Source organism: Martes martes (assembly GCF_963455335.1).
Source record: "Martes martes genome assembly, chromosome: 1".
Classification (NCBI taxonomy): domain Eukaryota; kingdom Metazoa; phylum Chordata; class Mammalia; order Carnivora; family Mustelidae; genus Martes; species Martes martes.
The window spans coordinates 64,969,837-64,990,933 of NC_137888.1; the positions used below are offsets into that span (position 1 = coordinate 64,969,837).

Below are 21,097 nucleotides of genomic sequence, written 5' to 3' on the forward strand. Positions count from 1 at the left end.
AGTGTAGTAAGTGCTATGATGGGAGTTAATCTAATCCTGTCTCCCAGATGACTGTCACTAATTAAGGTAGTCCCTGTAGTCAGTCACTCCTCTGGGCCTTATCAAATTCCAATTTTTTTTTAATTCCAAAATTCTATTTGCTGTATTCTACTAAAGAGTTTAGCAGTTTTGAATTACATCTAGAAAGGATTAAAGGAGGGGTAGGGATTGACAAAAAATAACGGACTATGTTTGGTTGCCAGTAAAATGAAGTTACACAAACCAGTTTGGGAATATTTTAAATGCATGCATTTTAATAAAAACTATACCTCGAAGCGTATGTTAGCAGAAGCTACACTGGTATTATTGCTGGATTACCAAAGAAAAACACCTGGTAGAAATTCCGTAAGTTGTCCTGCCTTTGGAGCAACAGTAGGCATATCAACTAAAGGGAGTAAAATCCATCTTATGAAGAACCACCCAAAGCTGATTCTTCAAAAAAGCGTTCTGGAAATCTCGGTGTATCTGGCACCAAGACCCATCTTCAATGCCACGGTTCATTCCAGAAACCAGAATTGAAGACTATGGCTGGTCTCCACCCAGGCCGGGAGGCTTCGGCAACGTCGGTGACAGGTTGGGCTTGTATTTGTGCACCTGCCCTAAACCCGGTTTGTGCGGCCCAGGAGACCAAGAGAGACCCAGAAAAAACAAACGGGAAGAAGACCTCCGCAGTGCTTAAGGTGGCTACTCGCCGTCAACTCGTTTCCGGGGGGCGGGCCTGACACCGCTGGGGTTCGTCCCGCCTCCACCCGGAAGTATTTTCACTAGGGCTCCGCCGTCTCCCCGCCCATTGGCTTTTGCCCCAGTAAGGGTGGGACTTCCTGTCTCGTGTAGCCAAGGTCCTCCAAAGTGAGCACCCGCACGGAGGACGAGGATGGCCAGAGCTGTGGCGACGAGGCTGGCAGCAGATTAGGTGGGGCGTAGTGCACGGGTGCTCACCGACTCATTACTGCAGTTATCCTTACTGTCCTCCCACCGTGTTTCCGGGAGGCCTTGCAGCCCTGAGAACCCAAGCGTGTGTCTGTCCGCAGGTTCGGAGAAGGCCATGGAGGTGCGGCGGCCAGCGCCAGAGAGTTTCCCCTGCAGGCGGCTGAGTCCTTTCCCTCGTGTTTTTGCTGCGGGAGCTGTGGCCGCCGATTCGGAGGCTCCCGCGGAGAATCAGAAGCTGTCTTCTAACGTCCCAAAGCCCGAGTACTCGGAATCCGGATGGGACCGCCTCCGGGACCTGTTTGTCAAAGAGTAAAAGTGCCTAGGGTCTGTGGGGAGGGGACTACGAAGAGGTGCCCCAAAACCTGGGTCATCTTGGGGTGAAGGACCCCTGGATGTGGTTTATTTTTAAATAAGATTTGGCGTTATAATATTTGTATCCCAGTATAATACTTGTATCCTGACATTGTCATTTAGTAGTTGTGATGATAGGACAAATTTCAGACTGTAAGGGTGAAACTCATTCCATGTTCCAGCTCTTAGGGATATTTAGGGAATATAGTTTTAGTTTAATCCCTTGGCTTTACAAATTAGAAGAATTGGACCGAGCTAATTAGTGTCCAGACTGACCCTGGAATCCACATCTGCAAGATTCCGCCCCAGTATTCTTTTTCATATTTCACTTTATCCCAAACTGATACTTTGTGGCCATAACCCCTGCTCCTCTCCAAAAAATGAAGGTTGAAGAGATGCAAAGAGACCTGTAAAATATTTATTCTGTCAAATAAGGAATATATAAAAAATAGTGGCAAATAATTTCTCATTTTGTGAAAAAAGATATTAGCTGGATTAACAGATAAGGTTATTTCAGAATAAAGGATAACCCTTCAAATTGAATTAACTGTAGTGAAAAACTCCGGATATTTTATTCATTCATTCATTCATTTCATCATTTATTCATTTATCAATTACTGGTGAAAAATTTGCCCTTTCATGGAGTATATTACCATACTACAGTGTTATCCAGTGGTTAAATTAATTTTGAAGTTTTATGATGTTGCTGAGATTGTGAGATTGTTGGCAGAATCGTATTTACCTGCTTTCTTGAGATTTCATCATCTTTTTTAAAAAAGATTTTATTTATTTGAGAGAGCAAGTAAGAGAGCATGAGCCAGGGGGAGGGGCGGAAGGAGAGGGAGGAACAGGGAACCCAGCATGGGCCACCATCTGGGGACACTGACATCATAACCCAAGCCAAAAGCATATGCTTAACCCACTGAGCCACCCAGACACCCCTCATCTTCATTTTAAAGACAGTGTGGCAGCCTTTCTCATTCTTCCTTCTAATAGTTGAGATACTTGTGAAAGATCCTATGTAGTGCATAACAGAAGAGGGTTATTTTGACCAGCTTTATAAAGCACAGAATGCTGGAGCTGAAATAAATTTGAAGGTAATGTAGTGTAATTTCCACGCTCCCCTCCACTGTAGATGAGGAAACTAAGGTTTATAGAGATTGTGATCTGGCTGCAGGTCACAACAGTGGGTGACACAACCACAACCACAACCACAACCATGTTGCCATTTGTAGTTTAGGTCCTTTCCACCACTATGCTGTTTCTTCACTTTTCATTAGTTGTTTGGGCCAACCATAGGACTTCGAGCCTCTATTTCCATATCAGCAAAATGGGGATAAATATCACCCAGGTCATGGAATTTTTCAGGGAACGAAAAGGAGGCAAAGCATATACATCTGGCTTGTTAAGTTTTAAGCTCTTTTATATTTTCTTTTCTGACTTATACCATATACCAGTTTTTAGGTAAATGTTTTTGATCTTATTCACTATAAAAGATAAATACAGGGTTCAAATTACTGGAGTTTTTCCTATTGACATAAGTAGAAGAATTACAATTTTCTAAGAAATTAGATTTCTCTTGTAGATGTAGGAACTGTAAAGACTCATTGATTCTGAGTTCAGAAATGTTATTGACAGGGCACCTGGGCGGCTCAGTCAGTTAAGTGTCCAACCCTTGATTTTGGCTCAGGTCATGATCCCAGGGTTGTGGGAGCAAGCCCCTGGGTCAGGTTCTGCACCCAATGAGGCATCTGCTTGAGATTCTTCCCCCCACCTTCTCCTCTCTCCACTTGTGCTCATGTACTTTCTCTCTTTCTCGCTATAAATAAATAAATAAAATCCTTATTAAAAATTTCAAAAAGGAAAATACTGATCTTTGGATCCAGCTTACAAATTCTTCCTGCTTCCAGAGATGTGGTTGAGTTTAATAGTCATCTAATAAAAGCACCTTAGGAAAAAAAAAAAAAACTCTGTTGGAATATAAAATGCACCTCAAAAAATATACATAAATATATTGATCAATGAATTTTCACAAACTGTATACCAATACCAAGAGACTGTTAGCAGCATTTCAGAAGTTCCCCTTGTGCCCCTTCTAGTCACTGTCTTTCCAAGAGTAATCAACTAATAGCCTAATTTCTAACAGCGTAGATTAAAATTGGCTGAGATTTGAGGTACTTATAATATAACCATGCTATTTAATTCATCGGAAGATTTAATTTATCAGAAGATTGTGCCCATGACGAAAGATGTGATGTTAGTATTGGGATAATCTTGAACATACTTTCGGAGAGCAGTATCCATAAGTTGATCTCAAACAACATTGTCTTTCTGATGTCCTAGTGAACAACAGAGAACTTCAAAGGAACTTGAGAATATTTATAAGGCGGCACTTTCAGCAGGCATCATTGGCTGGGCATATGGGGGAATACCAGCTTTTATTCATGCTAAACAGCGGTATGTTGAGCAGAGCCAAGCAGAAATTTATCATAACCGGTTTGATGCTGTGGTAAGTACTGCTATTCTCAAAGTATTTGAGGGCACAGCAGTTTGCAATTTACTTTAAATTTACTCAGGTAGGAGGGACGGGAGGGTTTACGATGTCAGAGTAGAGAAACAAAGTCTATACTTAATAACAATGGAAGTCCTAACACGAAAGTGCATACACATGGCTTGTCAGACCACAGTTCTTATCTTCAGAGGGATTACCACCATGGCTTTACTTTCTGAAATATATTTCTAATCCCTAGCTAAATCATCAAGGTTAGCTGTAGCATATTAACCCCATTCACAGAGCCTCCATGAAGGACAGTAGTTCACACTAAAACAATAATTAGCATTTATAACTGCAGTGCTAACTCATTTGTTAGATCTGTGTATCAGTTCTGTTGTATAAGTGAGGAAGTTACAGCTCTGAGGGTTGTTTTGAGGTTTTTTTGAAATTATGTCAGACTTAAAGGCAAGTTGCAAAAGTAGTACAAAGAATTCCTCTCTACCTTTCACTCAGATTCTCCAAATGTTAACATTTTATCGCACTTATATTATCATTCTTTGTATAATGCATACTGTTATTTATTTGTGACTGCTAGAGAGTAAGGTATAGTCGTAATGAAGACTTCAGCATATATTTCCCTGAAAACAGACATTTCTCTTATATAACCACAATATATTATCCAGATTAGGAAATTAACACTGATACAGTACTTTTATCCTATTTACAGACTTTTTGTAAATTTTGGTAGTCGGTCCACTAATATAATTTATTTGAAAAGTAAATAATTTTTTTTTTTCAGTCCAGGATCTAATTCTGGATCAGATGTTGAATTTGCCTCTCATGCCTCTTTAGGCATGCCTCTAGAACAGTTTCTTTAACTTTCTTGATTGTGACATTTTTTAAGATCGTGGGCTATATGTTTAGTAGAATGTTTCTCAATTTGGATTTGTTTAGCGTTTTCTCATGATTAGATTGCAGCTCTGAGTTTTATCAAGAACATCCTAGAATTGATGTTGTTTTTTTCTTAGTACATTATATCAGGAGCACATAGTGTCTTTTGTTTCTTTACCCATGATATATACTTTAGGCACTTGGTTGAGATGGTCTTTGCCAGGCTTATCCACTGTAAGATTACTTTTTTTTTCCCCTTGTAATTAGTAAGTTTCTTATGGGTACTTATATTTTGAGACTATGTAAATATCCTATTTTTCCACAAATTTCTGTGCTCTAGTTTTAGCATTCAGTGATTACTCTTACCTGAAAGAGTTAGTACTGTGGTGGTTGCTATATGGTTATTTTCTAATTCCATCTTTCCTATATTTATTTTTTAGTAGTCAGCTTTAAGGAAGAGCTTTCCCTCCTCCTGTATATGTTTCTTTATGATTTATTTATATCAGTGTGGACTTATAGGTTCATAATCCATTATTACCATTATTTATCGTGAAGCTCAATTTGACCTAGATTTGGACAGTTGGAGACTTTCAAACTAGCTCCTTTGTCTTTTTGATCTGTCCCCATCATTCTTTGAACATATGTTTACTTTTGAGCATAGCAGCATGTTGCTGGCTCATCTTTTACTTTTCCAGCACCAGCCCCAGAATTAGTTATTACCAAAGCATTCTAGTTTCTTTTAGTGGAAAGATGGTATTTAAAAACTAAGATTTGATGCTGGGTGTACTCATTGCTTATAGAGTTATCATGGCTTTTGAACCCTAAGTAGACAAAATTAGGAAATGTGTGTGTTCGTGTGTACTTCTATACACATATTCATACACACTTTTATATTTATTTATTTATTTATCCACCTATTAAAAGCCATGAGTTCAGGGGCACCTGGGTAGCTCAGTTAGTTGAGCATCTGGCTCTTGGTGTTTGCTTAGGCCACGATCTCGGGGTCATGGGATTGGGGCCTGTGTTGGCCTCTGTGCTAGGCAGGGAGTCTGCTTGGGGATTCTCTTTCTCCCTCTCCCTCTGCCCTTCCCCCTGCTCACATGCTCTCCCTCTAAAATGAATGAATAAATCTTGAAAAAAAAAAAAGACAACAAAAAACAAAACATAAAGCCATGAGCCCATCCTGATACTCTTCAGAGAGTTTTGACTTGCCCAATATCATATAGTAGTTAAGGATCCACTTGGGAATTCTCTCAAAGTCTAGACCGTATCCTCAGAATATTACACCAGACTTGCTCCATGGTGTGTGGTGAAAAAGTGCTGTGGAGACAGACGACCTATCTTCCAATTCTGACTTTATTCCTTATTGGCTGAGTGATCTTGGTAAGAAACTTCTTCTCTCTGCTTTAGTAAAAACTGAAGCACCTGCCTGAAAAAAAATGTAAAGATTAGATGAGGTAATACATTAACGCAACTTTTACATAGAAAATGTACAGTAAATATCAGTTCTCTTTCTGTGTTCCTTTCCTGCCTATCTATTTTACTATCATCCTTTCCCTTTAATTTACCATTTAGTTAGTTGTGCTTTTTAATTTTATGGTTTCTTTTTCCCAAGATTTCCTGAATATAAAAAGCATGTCTACCACTAACTTTATATCTGCCATGGCATTTACCATATAGATTGTCAATTTATGCCTCACTGTTAGATTACTTGGTTGACACTGGCAATTCTTAGTGCCTTTTCCATTTCCTGATGGAATAGGATGATGTGGGACTTTCACTTTAGCTTCACCACTTAAACAGTGATATTTCTAGAGATTGTAGGATGTTTCTGTTTAGGTGTCCCTGCCTAGTCCATAGCCAACATCCCTCTGCCACAGTTTCAGAATAAAGAAGGTACCAAGGTGTTCTGGAACCTCACAGCCTTTTCGTTACCTTTAGCAATCTGCACATCGTGCTGCCACACGAGGCTTCATCCGGTATGGCTGGCGCTGGAGCTGGAGAACTACAGTGTTTGTGACTATATTCAAGTAAGTGCTCTCTGAATCATGACAGAGTCTCTCGGTATTCTTTTAGGAGCACATCTTTTGAGCAAGTGGAATTTTTAAAAACTAAATACCCACATGAAAGTGATTCATAATACCCTTCTCCTCAGGAACTTTTATCTTTCTGTGTAAAAGATTGGGCCAAATGTAGTTTTGCATCCATGGGTGGAAGTCTACTATTATCCAAATAGGTACAAGGTTTCTAAGTAAGAGAAATTCTGCAAAACTCTTCTTTACATTTCTGTTTCTAAGTGAGTATTTTTTCCAGAAATTTGACTGTTCTTTGGTTCATTCTTCAGCAGAAGGCGGGTCACCTAGAAAACCCATAGGCATATTAGTAATCTGGAACACATTGACAGGGCCTAGACTAAGACCAGGAACTGACATAGTGGGCACTTCTTTAGTGAAAATTGTAGTCAAGAAGGTAAGGGGGATGGGGCACCTGGGTGGCTCAGTGGGTTAAGCCTCTGCCTTTAGCCCAGGTCATGATCTCGGGGTCCTGGGATCGAGCCCCACATCGGGCTCTCTGCTCAGCAGGGAGCCTGCTTCCCCTCTCTCTCTCTGCATGCCTGTCTGCCTACTTGTGATCTCTCTCTCTCTGTGTCAAATAAATAAATAAAATCTTAAAAAAAAAAAGAAAGAAAGAAAGTAAGGGGAATATACTTTACATTTTATGTTTTCTTCCTTCTCCCTTCTTCCCAGCACAGTCAACACTGGTCTAAATGTGTACCGAAATAAAAATGCCCTAAGCCATTTTGTCATTGCAGGAGGTAAGACATTTTTGTTCTTGTTTATGTTTTTCAGTCTTCTCAAATATGGTCTGGAAAATATTTAAGGACTTATAAATAAGAGCTACTGAATTCTTTGGTTAGCTTCTTATCACATCTCATTCAACATTCTTGCAAAATATATGAAGGGCATTATGCTTGGCTCTTGGTGTACTTGGTGAACAAAACAGAAAAAGTCTTTGCTTTTGTGGAGTTTACCATCTAATGTGGTTGGGGAGAATGGTTGCTGTGATAAAAGGTAGCAAATAGGTGAAGCAGTTGGATGGTCAGGGTGATCAGAGAAGGTTTTTATGAGGAGGTGACATTGAAGCTGATGTGTGAAAAATGGGAAGAAGTAAGCCCTATAAAAAAGAGTAGCCTAGGCAGAGGGAACATTGAGGATGAAGGTACTAAGGCAAGAAAGGTTTCTCAAGAGCAGGATAATATGACCGGAACATAGTGAGTGAGGGAAAGAGTGGCTTTGAGATAAGATTGGTTAGGTGAAGTAGAAAGGGACCAGATTTTTCATGGTAAGAGCTTGGATTTTATTTTAAAGCTCTATGCCTCTGGTAAATGTGACCTCTTTAAAATGAACGTTTAAAAAAGTATTGAAATGTTATTTCCAGAAATGCGAATAAAGTGCCATATACATATTGTTAGCAGAACTGCCTTACATAATTCTATAGAAATTCTTCAGGCTAAAAGGAAGGGATACCAGATGGTAACATCAATCTACATGAAGCATTAAAGAGCACTGGTCAAAATAATTGTATAAGTAATTATTAAAGGTTGTATAAATATATATTTTCTTTTAACTGATATAAAAGATAATACATAAATAATAAAAATAATACATAAAATAATAAAATCGAAGCATTAGACATATAGCATGTTTAAAACTGAATATGGCATTAATAGCACAAATGAGAGGGAAGGAATGGAAATATGTTGGAACATATTTCCAACAGGAGATGTTACGAAGTAGTAACTTGACAGGAAGAAATGAAAAGTACTAGAAATGATGAATATGTAGGTTAATAGAAAAGAAGTCATAAACCCATTGTTTTTCCTTTCTTAACATTTTCCCTTCTTTAAAATATATATGATTGTGTAAAATAATAACATTGTATTGTTGTGTTTTAACATATATACATAATGTAAGTGACAGTAGTAGCACAAAGATGGGAGAGGAGTGGAGCTGTATTGGAACAGTCTTTGTACATGTTACTGGACTAAAACTGTTACTGATCTGAAGTAGATTGTTATAAATTAAGAAGCATAGGGTAATCCCTAAAACAAGTAATAAGAAAGTAACCTTTTAAAGTAATAACAAGATCAAAAAGAAATAAGATATATAGAAAACAGATAGTAAGATGGCAGGCCTAAATCCAGCTGTATCAGTAATAACATTAAATATGAGTAGATTAAACACTGCAATCAATAGGCAGAAATTGTCTGACTCCATTAAAAAAAGATCAACTGTATGCTGTCTACAGGAGACATATTTTAGTTCAAGGAAACAAGTAAGTTGAAAGTAAAATGATGGAAAAAGATAAACTATGCAAACAGTAAGGAAAAGAGCTTGAGTGGCTCTTCTAGTATCAGACAAGATAGACTTTAATATAAAAATGCAACAAAGAGAAGGACATTTTATAATGTTAAAAGAACCAATTAATCAAGAAGATACAACATTTATAAACATAAATGCATCTAGCAACAGAGCTTTTAAATACATGAAACAAGCACCAAATTGAGAGGAGAAATAGCCAACTCGGTAATAGTTGTTGGAGGCTTTAATATGCCACTTTTAGTAATGGATAGGACAACTAGAGGAAATACCAACAAGGATATAGAATATTTGAACAATACTATCAACCTGTATGAACTAACATCTATAGAACAGTCTACCCAACAACAGCAGAATACACGTTCTTTTCAAGTGCGCATGGGATAATCTTCAGGCTAGACTGTATATAAGGCCACAAAACAAGTCTTAATAAATTTAAAGTACTGAAATCATACAAAGTATTTTCTCTGACTTCAGTGGAATTAAACTGAAAAAAGATGGGGGAATCCACAAGTATTTGGAAATTAAACAACATATTTATAAATAACCCGTAGACCACAAGGAATCACAAGATAAATTAGAAATATTTTGAGTTAAATGAAAATGAAAACACATGTCAAAATTTCTAAGATGCACCCAAATTAGTATGTAGTAGGAAATTTACAGTTATAAACATCTACATTATAAAAGATCTCGGATGAACAATCTAAGCTTCTATCTTTAAAAACTAGAAAATGAGAAGCAAAATAAACCCAAAGTAGGCAGACAGAAGGAAATTAGAATTAAAGCAAAACTCATTGAAATTGAAAGAAAAAGAAAAAATGGGTGGAACCAAAAGTTGGCTTTTTTGGAAAGATAACAAAATAGACAACCTTTAGCAAGACTGACCAAGAAGAAAAAACAAAACAGTAATTACCAAGACTTACTCAAGAAGAAATAGAAAATCTGGATAGCCCATAATAAGTTAATAAACTAAATTATTAAAATTTTTTTCACAAAGAAAAGCCCAGGACCAGATGGCTTCAATGGGTATTTGGGAAATTTCCTTCATAAACTCTTCCAGAAAATAGAAGAGGAAGGAACACTTTCAAACTCAGTTAGACTAGTATTATCCTTATACCAAAGCCAGATGAAAACAACAAAGAAAACTACAGATCACTATCACTCAAGATATACAAGGGTACCCGGCTGGCTTAGTTGGCAGAGCATGTGACTCTTGATCTCAGAGTTGTGGGTTCAAGCCCTGTGTTGGGTGTAGAGCTTACTTTAAAAAAAAAAAAAAAAAAAAAAAAGTATATACACAAAAATCCTTAACAAAATACAAGTAAACCAAATCCAGCAACAAACAAGGCTTATTATATCATGACCAAGTGAGTTTTTCCAAGGAATTTAAGGTTAGCTTAGAAAAATCATTTGACAAAAATCCAACATTCAGAATTAAAAACTCTCAACAAACTAGGAATAAAAGGGAACTTCTTTTTTTTTTTAATTTAATGATTTTTTTAAAAGATTTTTTATTTATTTATTTGTCAGAGAGAGAGAGTGAGTATAGGCAGAGGCAGAGAGAGAAGCAGGCTCCCTGCCGAGCAAGGAGCCCGATGTGGGACTCGATCCCAGGATGCTGGGATCATGACCTGAGCCGAAGGCAGCTGCTTAACCAACTGAGCCACCCAGGCGTCCCAAAAGGGAACTTCTTTAACCTGATGAAGGTCATCTATGAAAAAACCTGCAGCAAATGTCATGTTTAAGACTGAATGATTTTCGCCTAAGACTAGGAATACAGCACAGATGTATACACTTGTAATTTAGGTACTTGAGAAGAATACAGTCATATTCAGCATTATACTGAAGACTTTAACAAGTGCATTCAGGTAAGAAAAAGAAACAAAAAGTACCAAGAATGAGAAAAACAAAGTAAATTGTCTTTATTCATAGAAAACATAGTTATGTGTAATAAAGAGTCCAACTCCATTTTTGGTGTATGGCTGCTGACAACTTAATAAGCCTCATTACTCCCTCCCCACCTTTAATACAGTTTTAGGTTCATAGTAAAATTGGACAGAAGATACAAAGATTTTGCATATACTCCCTCCCCCACTTACATGTAGCCTCCCCAACTATGAACATTTCACACCAGAGTGGGATATTAGTTACAATGAAGGACCTACAGTGATGCATCATTATCACCCGAAGTCCATAGTTTCCTTTAGGATTCACTCTTGGTGTACATCCTACGGGTTTGGACAAATAGGACATATATCCATCATTGTGGTATCATAAAGACCATTTTCATTGCCCTAAAAATTTGCTCTACCTGTGCATCCCACCTACCAACCTCTGATAACCTCTGATATTTTTTTACTGTTTCCATAGTTTTGCATTTTCCAGAATGTTATATAATACTATATAGCTTTTTCAGATTGACTTCTTTCACTTAATAATATGCATTCAGGTTTCCTCCAGTGTCTTTTCATTAGTTGATAGCTTATTTCTTTTTAGTGCTTTGTCTGAATGCCAGTTTATGCATTACCTACTATTACCTATGTATTTCATTGTCTGAGTGTATCAGGTTATGCATTACCAGCTGAAGGACATCTTGGTTGCTACCAAGTATTGACAATTATGAACAAAGCTGCTATATATAAATGTCTGTGTATAGATTTTGGTGTGAACATAAATTTGCAGCTCCTTTGTGTAAATACCAGAGAGCATGATTGCTGAACCATATGGTAAGAAACTGTCAGACTGTCTTCAAAAGTGGCTATACCATTTTGGGTTACAACCAGCAGTGAATGAGAGTTTCTTTTGCTCCACATCCTTGCCACCATTTAGTGTTGTCAGTGTCCTAGATTTTGGCTGTTCTAATAGGTTTTTTAAAAAGTATCTTATTTTTAAAAAATGTTTTGTTTGGGGAAAAAAAAGATCAAATTTATTATTACCTCTGGGAAATAGAATTAAAGATAATTTTCGTTCATGTTAATTTTAAAACGTAGAAAATGAAAAAATGATAAATAGTTCTTAAATAAGAGAAATAGATCTCAGATTTTTTAAAAAACAATGTTACTACCTGAGATGGCATTAGTTGTATTGTACCTAGTGAGGGAGGAAAATGAATGACATCATAGTTAGAGCATTCCCGTGGGAAGGAAAGAGGACCTCTACACTGACCACCAGGTGGCACTGTAGGCTAAATGCCCGCTTGCAGGCCTGCCTGAGGCATGTAGCAGTAAAGAAAGGGTGAGGCCGTGGTGGGGGGAGGTATAAACTGCAGGGGTTTTTATTTGGGGAAGGCTTTTCTTGAAGAAGGAAGAAATGGAAGAGGTGGAAGTGAAGAAATTACAGATTCTTAAGAGGAAGTAGGCAAACATTGAAGAGAATGAGAAGAGATTGGACCCTAGAACAGATGGAAAAAGTAGGTTTATAAAAGGAATGTTTTCCTTTGAACCTGCAGTGTGGAAGAGATTGTGGTGGTATATTCATGTGGGGTTCAGAAAACTTGCTTAGGGGTTTATGTCATTTTTATAGAAGGAAAATTTTAAAGATAGATTCTAGTGTTTAAAGAAAATTTAATATCAGCGTTTTTTCTGTTTGTTTGCTTTAAAACAGCTGTCACAGGAGGTCTTTTTAGAATAAACTTGGGCCTTCGTGGTCTGGTGGCTGGTGGTATAATTGGAGCCTTGCTGGGGTAAGTGTTAACACAGTTTCATTCTAAATTAACACAACATTCATTAATGCCTTACCTCTTAAAAATCTCATTCATTTCTAAAGAACAGTGTTAAATCTTAAAACCTATAGAAGGTCTTTAGTCTTGTATTGGCAGTGGCTTTGACTGTCAAATTTGAATTCTACCCCAAATGGTTGATTTTACTTACAGTTGTCACTGAGTAAAAACTGTTTATATATCACTGACACCTGAACTTATTTGTAATTTGAACAATGGTATTTGCAAGGAGCAGGAAAAAAGGAATAAGAAACAATTAACAAGCATGTTCTTAAAAAAATTTTTTTTATTTGGGTTTTGTTTGTTTAGTTTAATAAATTTTAAACATTTTCTTCTTCAGCTTTTTACTTTGAAACATTTTGAACCTGTGGAAAAGTTGAATGACTTAGCCCATTGAACACCCATATTTTCTTCACTTATATTCACCAGTTATTAACATTTGCTGTATTCATTTTATATCTCTCTGTATATGTGTGTAATGTGTGTACAGTTCTTTTTCTTTTTCTTTTTTTTTCTTTGTGGTTAAGTCTTTGGAAACCTCATAATTCCTCATCTCTGAATATATCAGCATGTGTCTCCCAGGATGAAATGATGTATATTTGCCAGTGATATCACAGTATGATCATCACAATAAATAATTTAGCATTGACTCAATATAGCTATCTAAGATAGGGTCCATAGTAAAAAAATTTTTAATTATTATTATAATTTTTTTAAACCCAGGATGCAGTTGTATATTGTTTTTATGCTTTTGATTTCTTTATTTAAAAAAAAAAAAAGATTTATTTCTTAGAGAGTGCATACAAGCGGGAGGGGCAGAGGAAGAGGAAGAATGAAACTGAAGCAGATTTCACACGAGCATGGAGCCTGATATGGGGCTCAGTCACAGGACCCTGAGATCACAACCTGAGCTGAAACCAAGAATCCAAGGCTTAACTGACTGTGCCACCCAGGCATCCCTTGACTCCTTTAAACTAGAACAGTTCCACTGCATTTTTCCCCCCAGAAAATTTCTCAATTTTTTTTTATTATCCCCTCAGGATTAGATTTAGCTTAAATATTTTCATCAGGAACACAATATAGGTGAAGGTGTTTCCTTTTCAGTGTATCATATCAAGAGATATATTGTATCAGCGATTATAAGTGAAATTAATTTTAATGACTTGGTACAGTAGTTTTCCACTGGTAGGTGACAGATTACCACAAACTTTAGCAACTTGAAACACTACCCGTTTATCACATCACAGTTCTGTAGGTCAGAAGTCTGAGTAGGCTCAGATGGGCTCTCTCTGTTCAGGGTTTTACAAGGACAAAATCAGTGTTGGTCAGTCAGGCTCTTATTGGAGGCTCTGGGGAAGAATCTGTTCCTAAACCATTCAGGTTGTGGACAGGATCCTTGTGGCTGTAGGCCTGAAGTCATTGTTCCCTGGCTGGTTGTCAGCCAGGCACCACTGTTCTAAAGACATCCCATTCCTTCTCACGGTGACCCCCTCCATGTTCAAACCAGCAACTAGCATGTTGAATCCTTCTCATACTTTGAATCTCTCTGACTTCTACTGTGCCACCAAGGAAAACTCTGCTTTTAAAGGGTTTATCCAGATAATTTACTTTTTGATAGACTCAGATTTAATTGATTACTAACCTTAATTATATTTGTAAAATTTTCCCTTGTAATATAATCATGGGTATAATATATTTATAGTTGAGGGATTAAGGCAGGACAGTTTGGGGGGCCATTTTAGGATTTTGCCTACCACATTTGGTATCTACTGAATTCCTCCACTCTAAGGCTATCTTTTTCCCATTGTGATTAACAAATAATCTGTGGGATAAGATTGAATAGCCTATTCTCCAGCTATCTTTTTTCATGTGGTTTTAATGATCTATTATAATTGTTGGTGTCATCAGTTACTACAAAGATGGTTGCAAAATGATTTGTTAATTCTATCTTTTCTTTGTTTTTGTTAGTTGGCATTTACTTGAATAGAAGAGTTCTCCCTTTCCCTCCACCTATGCCCTCCCTTTTTCTATCCCCTTTTTAGGAAGAAGTAACACTGTAGACTCATGCATTCTTTTTTAAAATTCTTTTTAAAACTTCAGCATGTCATAATCCATTGCTGACATGATGTTTATTATATTGTGTTTTTTTGCTTGCTTTTTAGCAAACTCAATGTGAGGCTTGAACTCAGGACCCCAAGATCAAGAGTCACATGCTCTACTGACTGAGCCAGCGAGGCACTCCTTGTTATGTTGTTAATATATTAGCTTAGTTTGAAAGGGAAAATTGTTGAAATTAAAAGCCAAAATAATTTATTTGTCTTTGTCATTAAAAACACATAACATAAATTTTATCATCTTAACCATTTTAAGTGTACAGTTTAGTGGTGTTAGGTATATTCACATTGTTGTACAAATGGTCTCTAAAACTTTTTCATCTTGCAAAACTGAAAACTCTTTACCCATTAAACATTAATTCTCCCCTCCCCTTGTCCCCCAGCCTTTGGCAACCACCTTTCTACTTTGTTTCTATGATTTTGACTACTTTAAATACTTCATACTAATGGAATCATATAATATTTGTCCTTTTATAACTGGCTTATTTCACTTAGCATAACATCCTCAAGGTTGAAACATGTAGCATGTGACAGGATCTTCTTTTTAAAGGCTGCATAGTGCTCCATTGTATAGACCACATTTTCTTTATCTGTTTGTCAGTGGACATATGCATTTAGCAAAAATTCTTTTTTAAATGAGCTTACTTACATTGCAATCTGTGGAAATTTAAGTTATATCAGAGCCAAAAACTCCTTCTCTTCAAGAACACAAGAACCAAATCCTCTTCTGTTATTGTACTAAGTGTTATCTTTTTTTTTTTTTAAGATTTTATTTGTTTATCTGACAGACAGAGATGACAAGTAGGCAGAGAAGCAGGCAGAGAGAGAGGAAGGGAAGCAGGCTTCCCGCTGAGCAGAGAGCCCGATGCTGGGCTCGATCCCAGGACCCTGAGATCATGACCTGAGCCGAAGGCAGAGGCTTTAACCCACTGAGCCACCCAGGCGCCCCGTAATAAGTGTTATCTATATCAGTTTCTTAATGGTAACTATTGACATTACAGGTGAGACTGTTGTGCCAGACTTCCGAATTTGAAAATGTTTTGGTGGTTCCGCCTCCAGAAGCTAGTAGTCCTTCCTCCAACCAAAAATGCCTTCCACAGTTCCTGCCTCCTACTGGGTTTGGTACCATTCCTGGTGTTGATTTCACTTCTGAGAAATCTTCCGTATAAATCTCCTTACTAGAACTGTCATAAGTATATATTTTCCCAGTTTATCATTCATGATAAAACACAGAGCCAACTTATAGACCTGTTGTTTTTATACCAGTTAATTTTAGGATGTTGCAGTGATTGTTTTTCTCTACTGTTTAGAAGAGGAGGAAGGAAATTGCCTTAATAATTTCCTCTTCATTCGACAAGGACACTTTGTCAGAGTTCCTATACCTGTCAGAGAAGAAGTGGCTCAGTCAGTGTTGCTCATGCCTTTGCAGACCTTCCCATGGTGTGCGGGCTAATGGCTCCTTTGTCCAAAGCTTTCTCTGCTTCCCTCTCAGCACTCCTGTAGGAAGTCTGTTGATGGCATTTCAGAAGTTCTATGGTGAGACTGTCCAAGAGAGAACACAGAAGGATCGCAAGGCACTCCATGAGCTAAAGCTGGAAGAGAGGTAAGGAGCATGTGAAGATGAGGGTATCTGACTTTCTTAGCCATCCTGATGCTCTCTTAACCCAGCTCCTCTAAACTGCCCCTCGACTCAAAGATGAGTTTCTGGGGCACCTGGCTGGCTCAGTCAGAGGAGCACTCTTAATCTCAGGGTTGTGAATTCAGGTCCCATGTTGGGTGTAGAGATTACTTTAAAAAATAAATAAATAAATATCAAAGAAGAGTTTCATTTTCTTCAACTTGTACACTATCTGGTTTTTTAAGCTTTTTAGTGAAGGAATAGAAAACTGAAAGACACTAATTTTATTCTTAATCTGATGAGGGACATTCTTTAGATACATTTATTTTTAAGTTAAGGTATTCCAAACCTCACTTGGTTGCATATTTTTTCTTTTTCTATATTCTTGACTGCATAGGAAATTTCTTAAAGGAAATGGACAGCAATGAGTGAGTTTCACTTGGCATTATTTAAAAGGTTATATCTCACGTTACACATGCATCTGTGAACAATACAGAGCATGTTAGGTCTCTACATTCAAAGATTCCACTTCTTGCTGTGGATGCACATGAGTTAGGTAGTTAAAGTGGCTGTTAGTGGACTGGATGCCACTGAAGAGGAGGAAAACTTTGACCTGTGCCATCTAGTCACTCCCTGGGGACTAGTTATCAGACTTAGAGTGGACTTTGTGCTGATTCTTTGTAAGATGACCATAACAGGCTGCTAGCTAGCACTCCTGGTATGAAGGATTCTCGTGACTTGGCTTCCTGTGTACTGACGAAAGCTGCTGCTGTTTTGGTAGTTGAATAGATAAAGTCTTTTTTTTTTTTTTCTTTTTTCTTATTTTTACTTGAAGCTTCCATTTGTGCTAAACACACATATGCACATGGAAATTCTTAATATCTGTAGATCAGTTGTTCAGGGACTTAGGTTCTATAGGAGAAAAAGCATGGATTTTGCAGCCACTGAAACCTTGAAAACAAACCTTAAATCCCAACTAGGCTATTGATTAATTCTATGACTTTGGCTATTTTACTTAACTTCAAGCCCTCTTGTTTTCTCAGCCATTCTGAGGGCAGAATCACACCACAATGCTCAATATATATTTGTTTCATTCACTCCTCTTCTCCAGAGTAAGAGGGTAGGTGGAATATGTAGTTATCTAAGTTGTAGGATAAAGCACTTAAAATTCTAAGTGCCAGCATAAAATGTGATGTGGAAAATTAAAAGCATGAAAGCATTAGCTTATTTCTAGGTCTTTAGGTGTCATAAGAAACTTGTTTTTTTGGTTTTATTTGTTTTTTAAGAGAAGGAAGCTTTGAGAAAGGAGTTGGAAAAGTAAGGAAAGTATATTGGTATTTGAATTTGATACAGAAAGTTGGAGAAGTATTAACATTTTGAAAAATATGAACAGATAATAATTATATCCCAATAAAAAAAAGGAAACCAGAAAAATAACTAGAAAAGTTGATCAGTTATTTAGAGATGGAAAAATATCAAGAATGGCTAAAAACAATAAACTGAATTGAATTATAATAATGAAAGATACTTTAGAAGGAAAAAGGGTCAAAAATTTATAGGATATTTATATATGTCTATGATATACATGTGATATTCCTGAGGAGTTAATTTAATACATAGGTTTTTTTAAAAAGATTTTATTGATTTATTTGACACAGAGAGAGAGAACACAAATAGGGGGAGCAGCAGGGAGAGGGAGAAGCAGGCTCCCCACTGAACAGGGAGGGTGATGTGGGCCTCAATCCCAGGACCCTGGGATCATGACCTAAGCCAAAGGCAGCTGCGTAACCAACTGAGCCACCTAGGCACCCTAATTCAGTAATAGTTAAAGAACTTACTATATGCCTGTTTCTTTGCTTGAAAATAATTATAGAAAGGTCAAACAGAGTGAGAATATAAAAAATTGCCTTAGGGAGCGGAAAATGTAGAAAACTAGCTATGGAGATATAGAAGAAGAAATGGTCAAACCTTGTAATGAAGAGTTGGGGAAAAAGTCATGGATGACCTTGATAATCACTTAAAGGAAGAAGCTAATACTAAATTTAGAAAAAGAACTGATGTATTATTTGGAAATTGGATTTTAACTCTTTGTAAATATACGTCTATAGTGTTGTCCCATCTGACTTTTCCATATTGAATTTACCATTGTTACAGTCTTTGTGCAGTTCCTTTAACGTCTGGCAACAGAGAGGTGATGGAGTGGCAGGGTGCTCACATCACCCCCCTCACCCTACCCCTGGCCCTGAGGGCAAGAGGGCAGCCAGTTTGCAAGGCTCACACTTGAGATGGGGGTGCTTTAGTTCTTGCATGATACCCCTGCAGGAACTCTGGAATATTTTAGGAATCAAAGCTGCTGCCACAGCAGTGTCCATTTTGGTGATGTGATAATCGTAGTCAGCCTGTGAGTGGAACAGATTAGGAGAGCATAGGAAGTCATTGTTTTTGAAATACAAAGAGTAATGTTTGCTCATAAGGCACAGGGAGAATGGATAAATACTATCTTTTTTAAAAAATCTAAGAACTAAAAAACAGAGCAGTACATGATATATTCTTTTCATTCTTTTATTACAGCAAAGCCAGACTACAATTTACTGAGCTCCTCCCTGAAGAAATTGAAAGTAGGTTACAGAAAAATCAATCCAAAGATGATGTCCAGAAAATTGAAGCACTGCTAAATCTTCCTAGAAACCCTTCATCAACAAATAAACAAGACAAAGACTGAAAATGTTCTGGACTTGACTTTCATTGGTGAATCGAAGGGATCTATGTCCATTGAATGCCAATGGCTAGGCTTCTCCTTGGTCAGCCAGCTGACAGATGTAAATGCTGGCATCTCTAGTGGCAGTGACTTGCTCTTACCTTTTTTTTTTTTTTTTAAAGATCTTATTTATTTATTTGACAGAGATCACAAGTAGGCAGAGAGGCAGGCAGAGAGGAGAAAGCAAGCTCTCCACAGAGCAGAGAGCCCGATGCGGGGCTCGATCCCAGGACCCTGGGATCATGACCTGAGCCAAAGGCAGAGGCTTTAACCCACTGAGCCACCCAGGCGCCCCTACTCTTACCTTTTTTTAACCAAGAATTGAGCTATTTTTTTTTTCTTTTTTATTTGACAGAGATCACAAGTAGGCAGAGAGGCAGGGAGAGAAAGAGAGGGGAAGCAGGCTCCCCGTCGAGCAGAGAGCCTAATGCGGGGCTTGATCCCAGGACCCTGGGATCATGACCTGAGCCGAAGGCAGAGGCTTTAACCCACTGAGCCACCCAGGCGCCCCAATAATCGAGCTATTGTATGCTTACTTTACTTACCTTTACATTTAAATACACACTCACTTCTTCCCTGATTGATCTATATATTTGACCTTGTATGTATAGTGATCAATCAATACATAATTCTTTTCCCTGGATTTTACAACAGTAAATTTAAAATTTCCCAAGATTGGAGTTGAATTCTGTAGGTTGTATGTTTATTCTTGCAGCCCTTTAGAAGAATACTCTAGAAATCACTAGGAAGAGAAAGGAAAGAACCAGGTAAGGCAGATGGTCTGTGATAAAACCCCAGTGCCTTTTAGTCCTGGAAACATCACAGGCCTCGGTGTGTAGGGGTGCCTGGGTGGCTGTTGGTTGAGCATCCAATTCTTGATTTAGGCTCAGGTCATGATCTCAGGGTTGTGGATTGAGCCATGTGTGGGGCTTCATGCTCAGTGTGGAGTCTGCTTGTCCCTTTCCTTCCCACTCTGCCCCTCCCTCCTCATGCATGCCCTCTCTCAAATAAATAAATCTTTAAAATAAAATAAAATAAAAAGATAATTCCTATGCCATTTGAAATACAATATAAATTTAACAAATAAATAGATACGCATTATTTTAAAAAAGGAGCCTGACTTTGTTTCCTCTCTTAGCGTTGCTGACAAAGTGTCTATGCTGTAATATGCAGAAGTTATTTAGAATAGATGCACAGCCTCTATACTCCAGGAGCTAGCTCCTTAAGAAGGAATCTGCAATCCTGCAGATTATAGCTTTTACTGAAAGGGGTTGGGGGGGAAATGAACTGGGTTAAGTGTACTAAGGGGGAAAGACTGCTAGTGCTTTTTTGGTGTTAGATCTCCTTGTTTTTAGTTCCTGTTCTGAAAATAACTGTTTTCAGGGGCCAGGTTTGTGTAGCTGAGTGATGTAGGGGCTGAAATTAGAGGCTCTGGAGGCAGATCGCTGGCTTAGCATCCCAGTCATGTGGCTTTGCAGCCATGTGGCCTATAGCATAGCCATTTTACTTTTGTCTCAGTTTTTCCCCTCTGTCAAATGAAATCGCATCTACCTCAGAATGGGTATTAAGTGAAATGATGCATGTGGAACATAGCACAAGGCCCTGGAGCACAGGGGATGAGAGAGAGAGAACAGCAGATATTAGTAATTATAAGGATAGAAGAACTTCTGCACAAGTATATTATTTTTTTTATTAAGATTTTATTTATTTATTTGACAGACAAGAGATCACAAGTAGGCAGAGAGGCAGGCCGAGAGAGAGAGAGGAGAAGCGGGCTCCCCGTCGAGCAGAGAGCCTGATGC

General features: G+C 37.8%; 1 protein-coding gene across 1 annotated transcript; it reads left to right on the plus strand.

Annotated features, from left to right (window-relative positions):
• Positions 1-852: 852 nt before the first annotated feature.
• TIMMDC1 (translocase of inner mitochondrial membrane domain containing 1) lies at positions 853-20,400 on the plus strand. The gene is made up of 8 exons (XM_080796983.1): positions 853-952; positions 1,071-1,278; positions 3,664-3,829; positions 6,647-6,735; positions 7,453-7,520; positions 12,691-12,769; positions 16,412-16,522; positions 19,109-20,400. Exons 2-8 carry the CDS (start codon positions 1,085-1,087, stop codon positions 19,257-19,259), a joined length of 858 nt encoding a protein of 285 aa, XP_080653109.1. The 5' UTR covers positions 853-952; positions 1,071-1,084; the 3' UTR covers positions 19,260-20,400.
• Positions 20,401-21,097: the final 697 nt, after the last annotated feature.

Bases quoted from the DNA above. Each gene is read 5' to 3' on its own strand.
- TIMMDC1 (XM_080796983.1), top strand. From the start codon at position 1,085: ATGGAGGTGCGGCGGCCAGCGCCAGAGAGTTTCCCCTGCAGGCGGCTG. The intron at 1,279-3,663 runs GTAAAAGTGCCT...CTGATGTCCTAG, and splicing joins CGGGACCTGTTTGTCAAAGA to TGAACAACAGAGAACTTCAA. The intron at 6,736-7,452 runs GTAAGTGCTCTC...CCTTCTTCCCAG, and splicing joins GTGTTTGTGACTATATTCAA to CACAGTCAACACTGGTCTAA.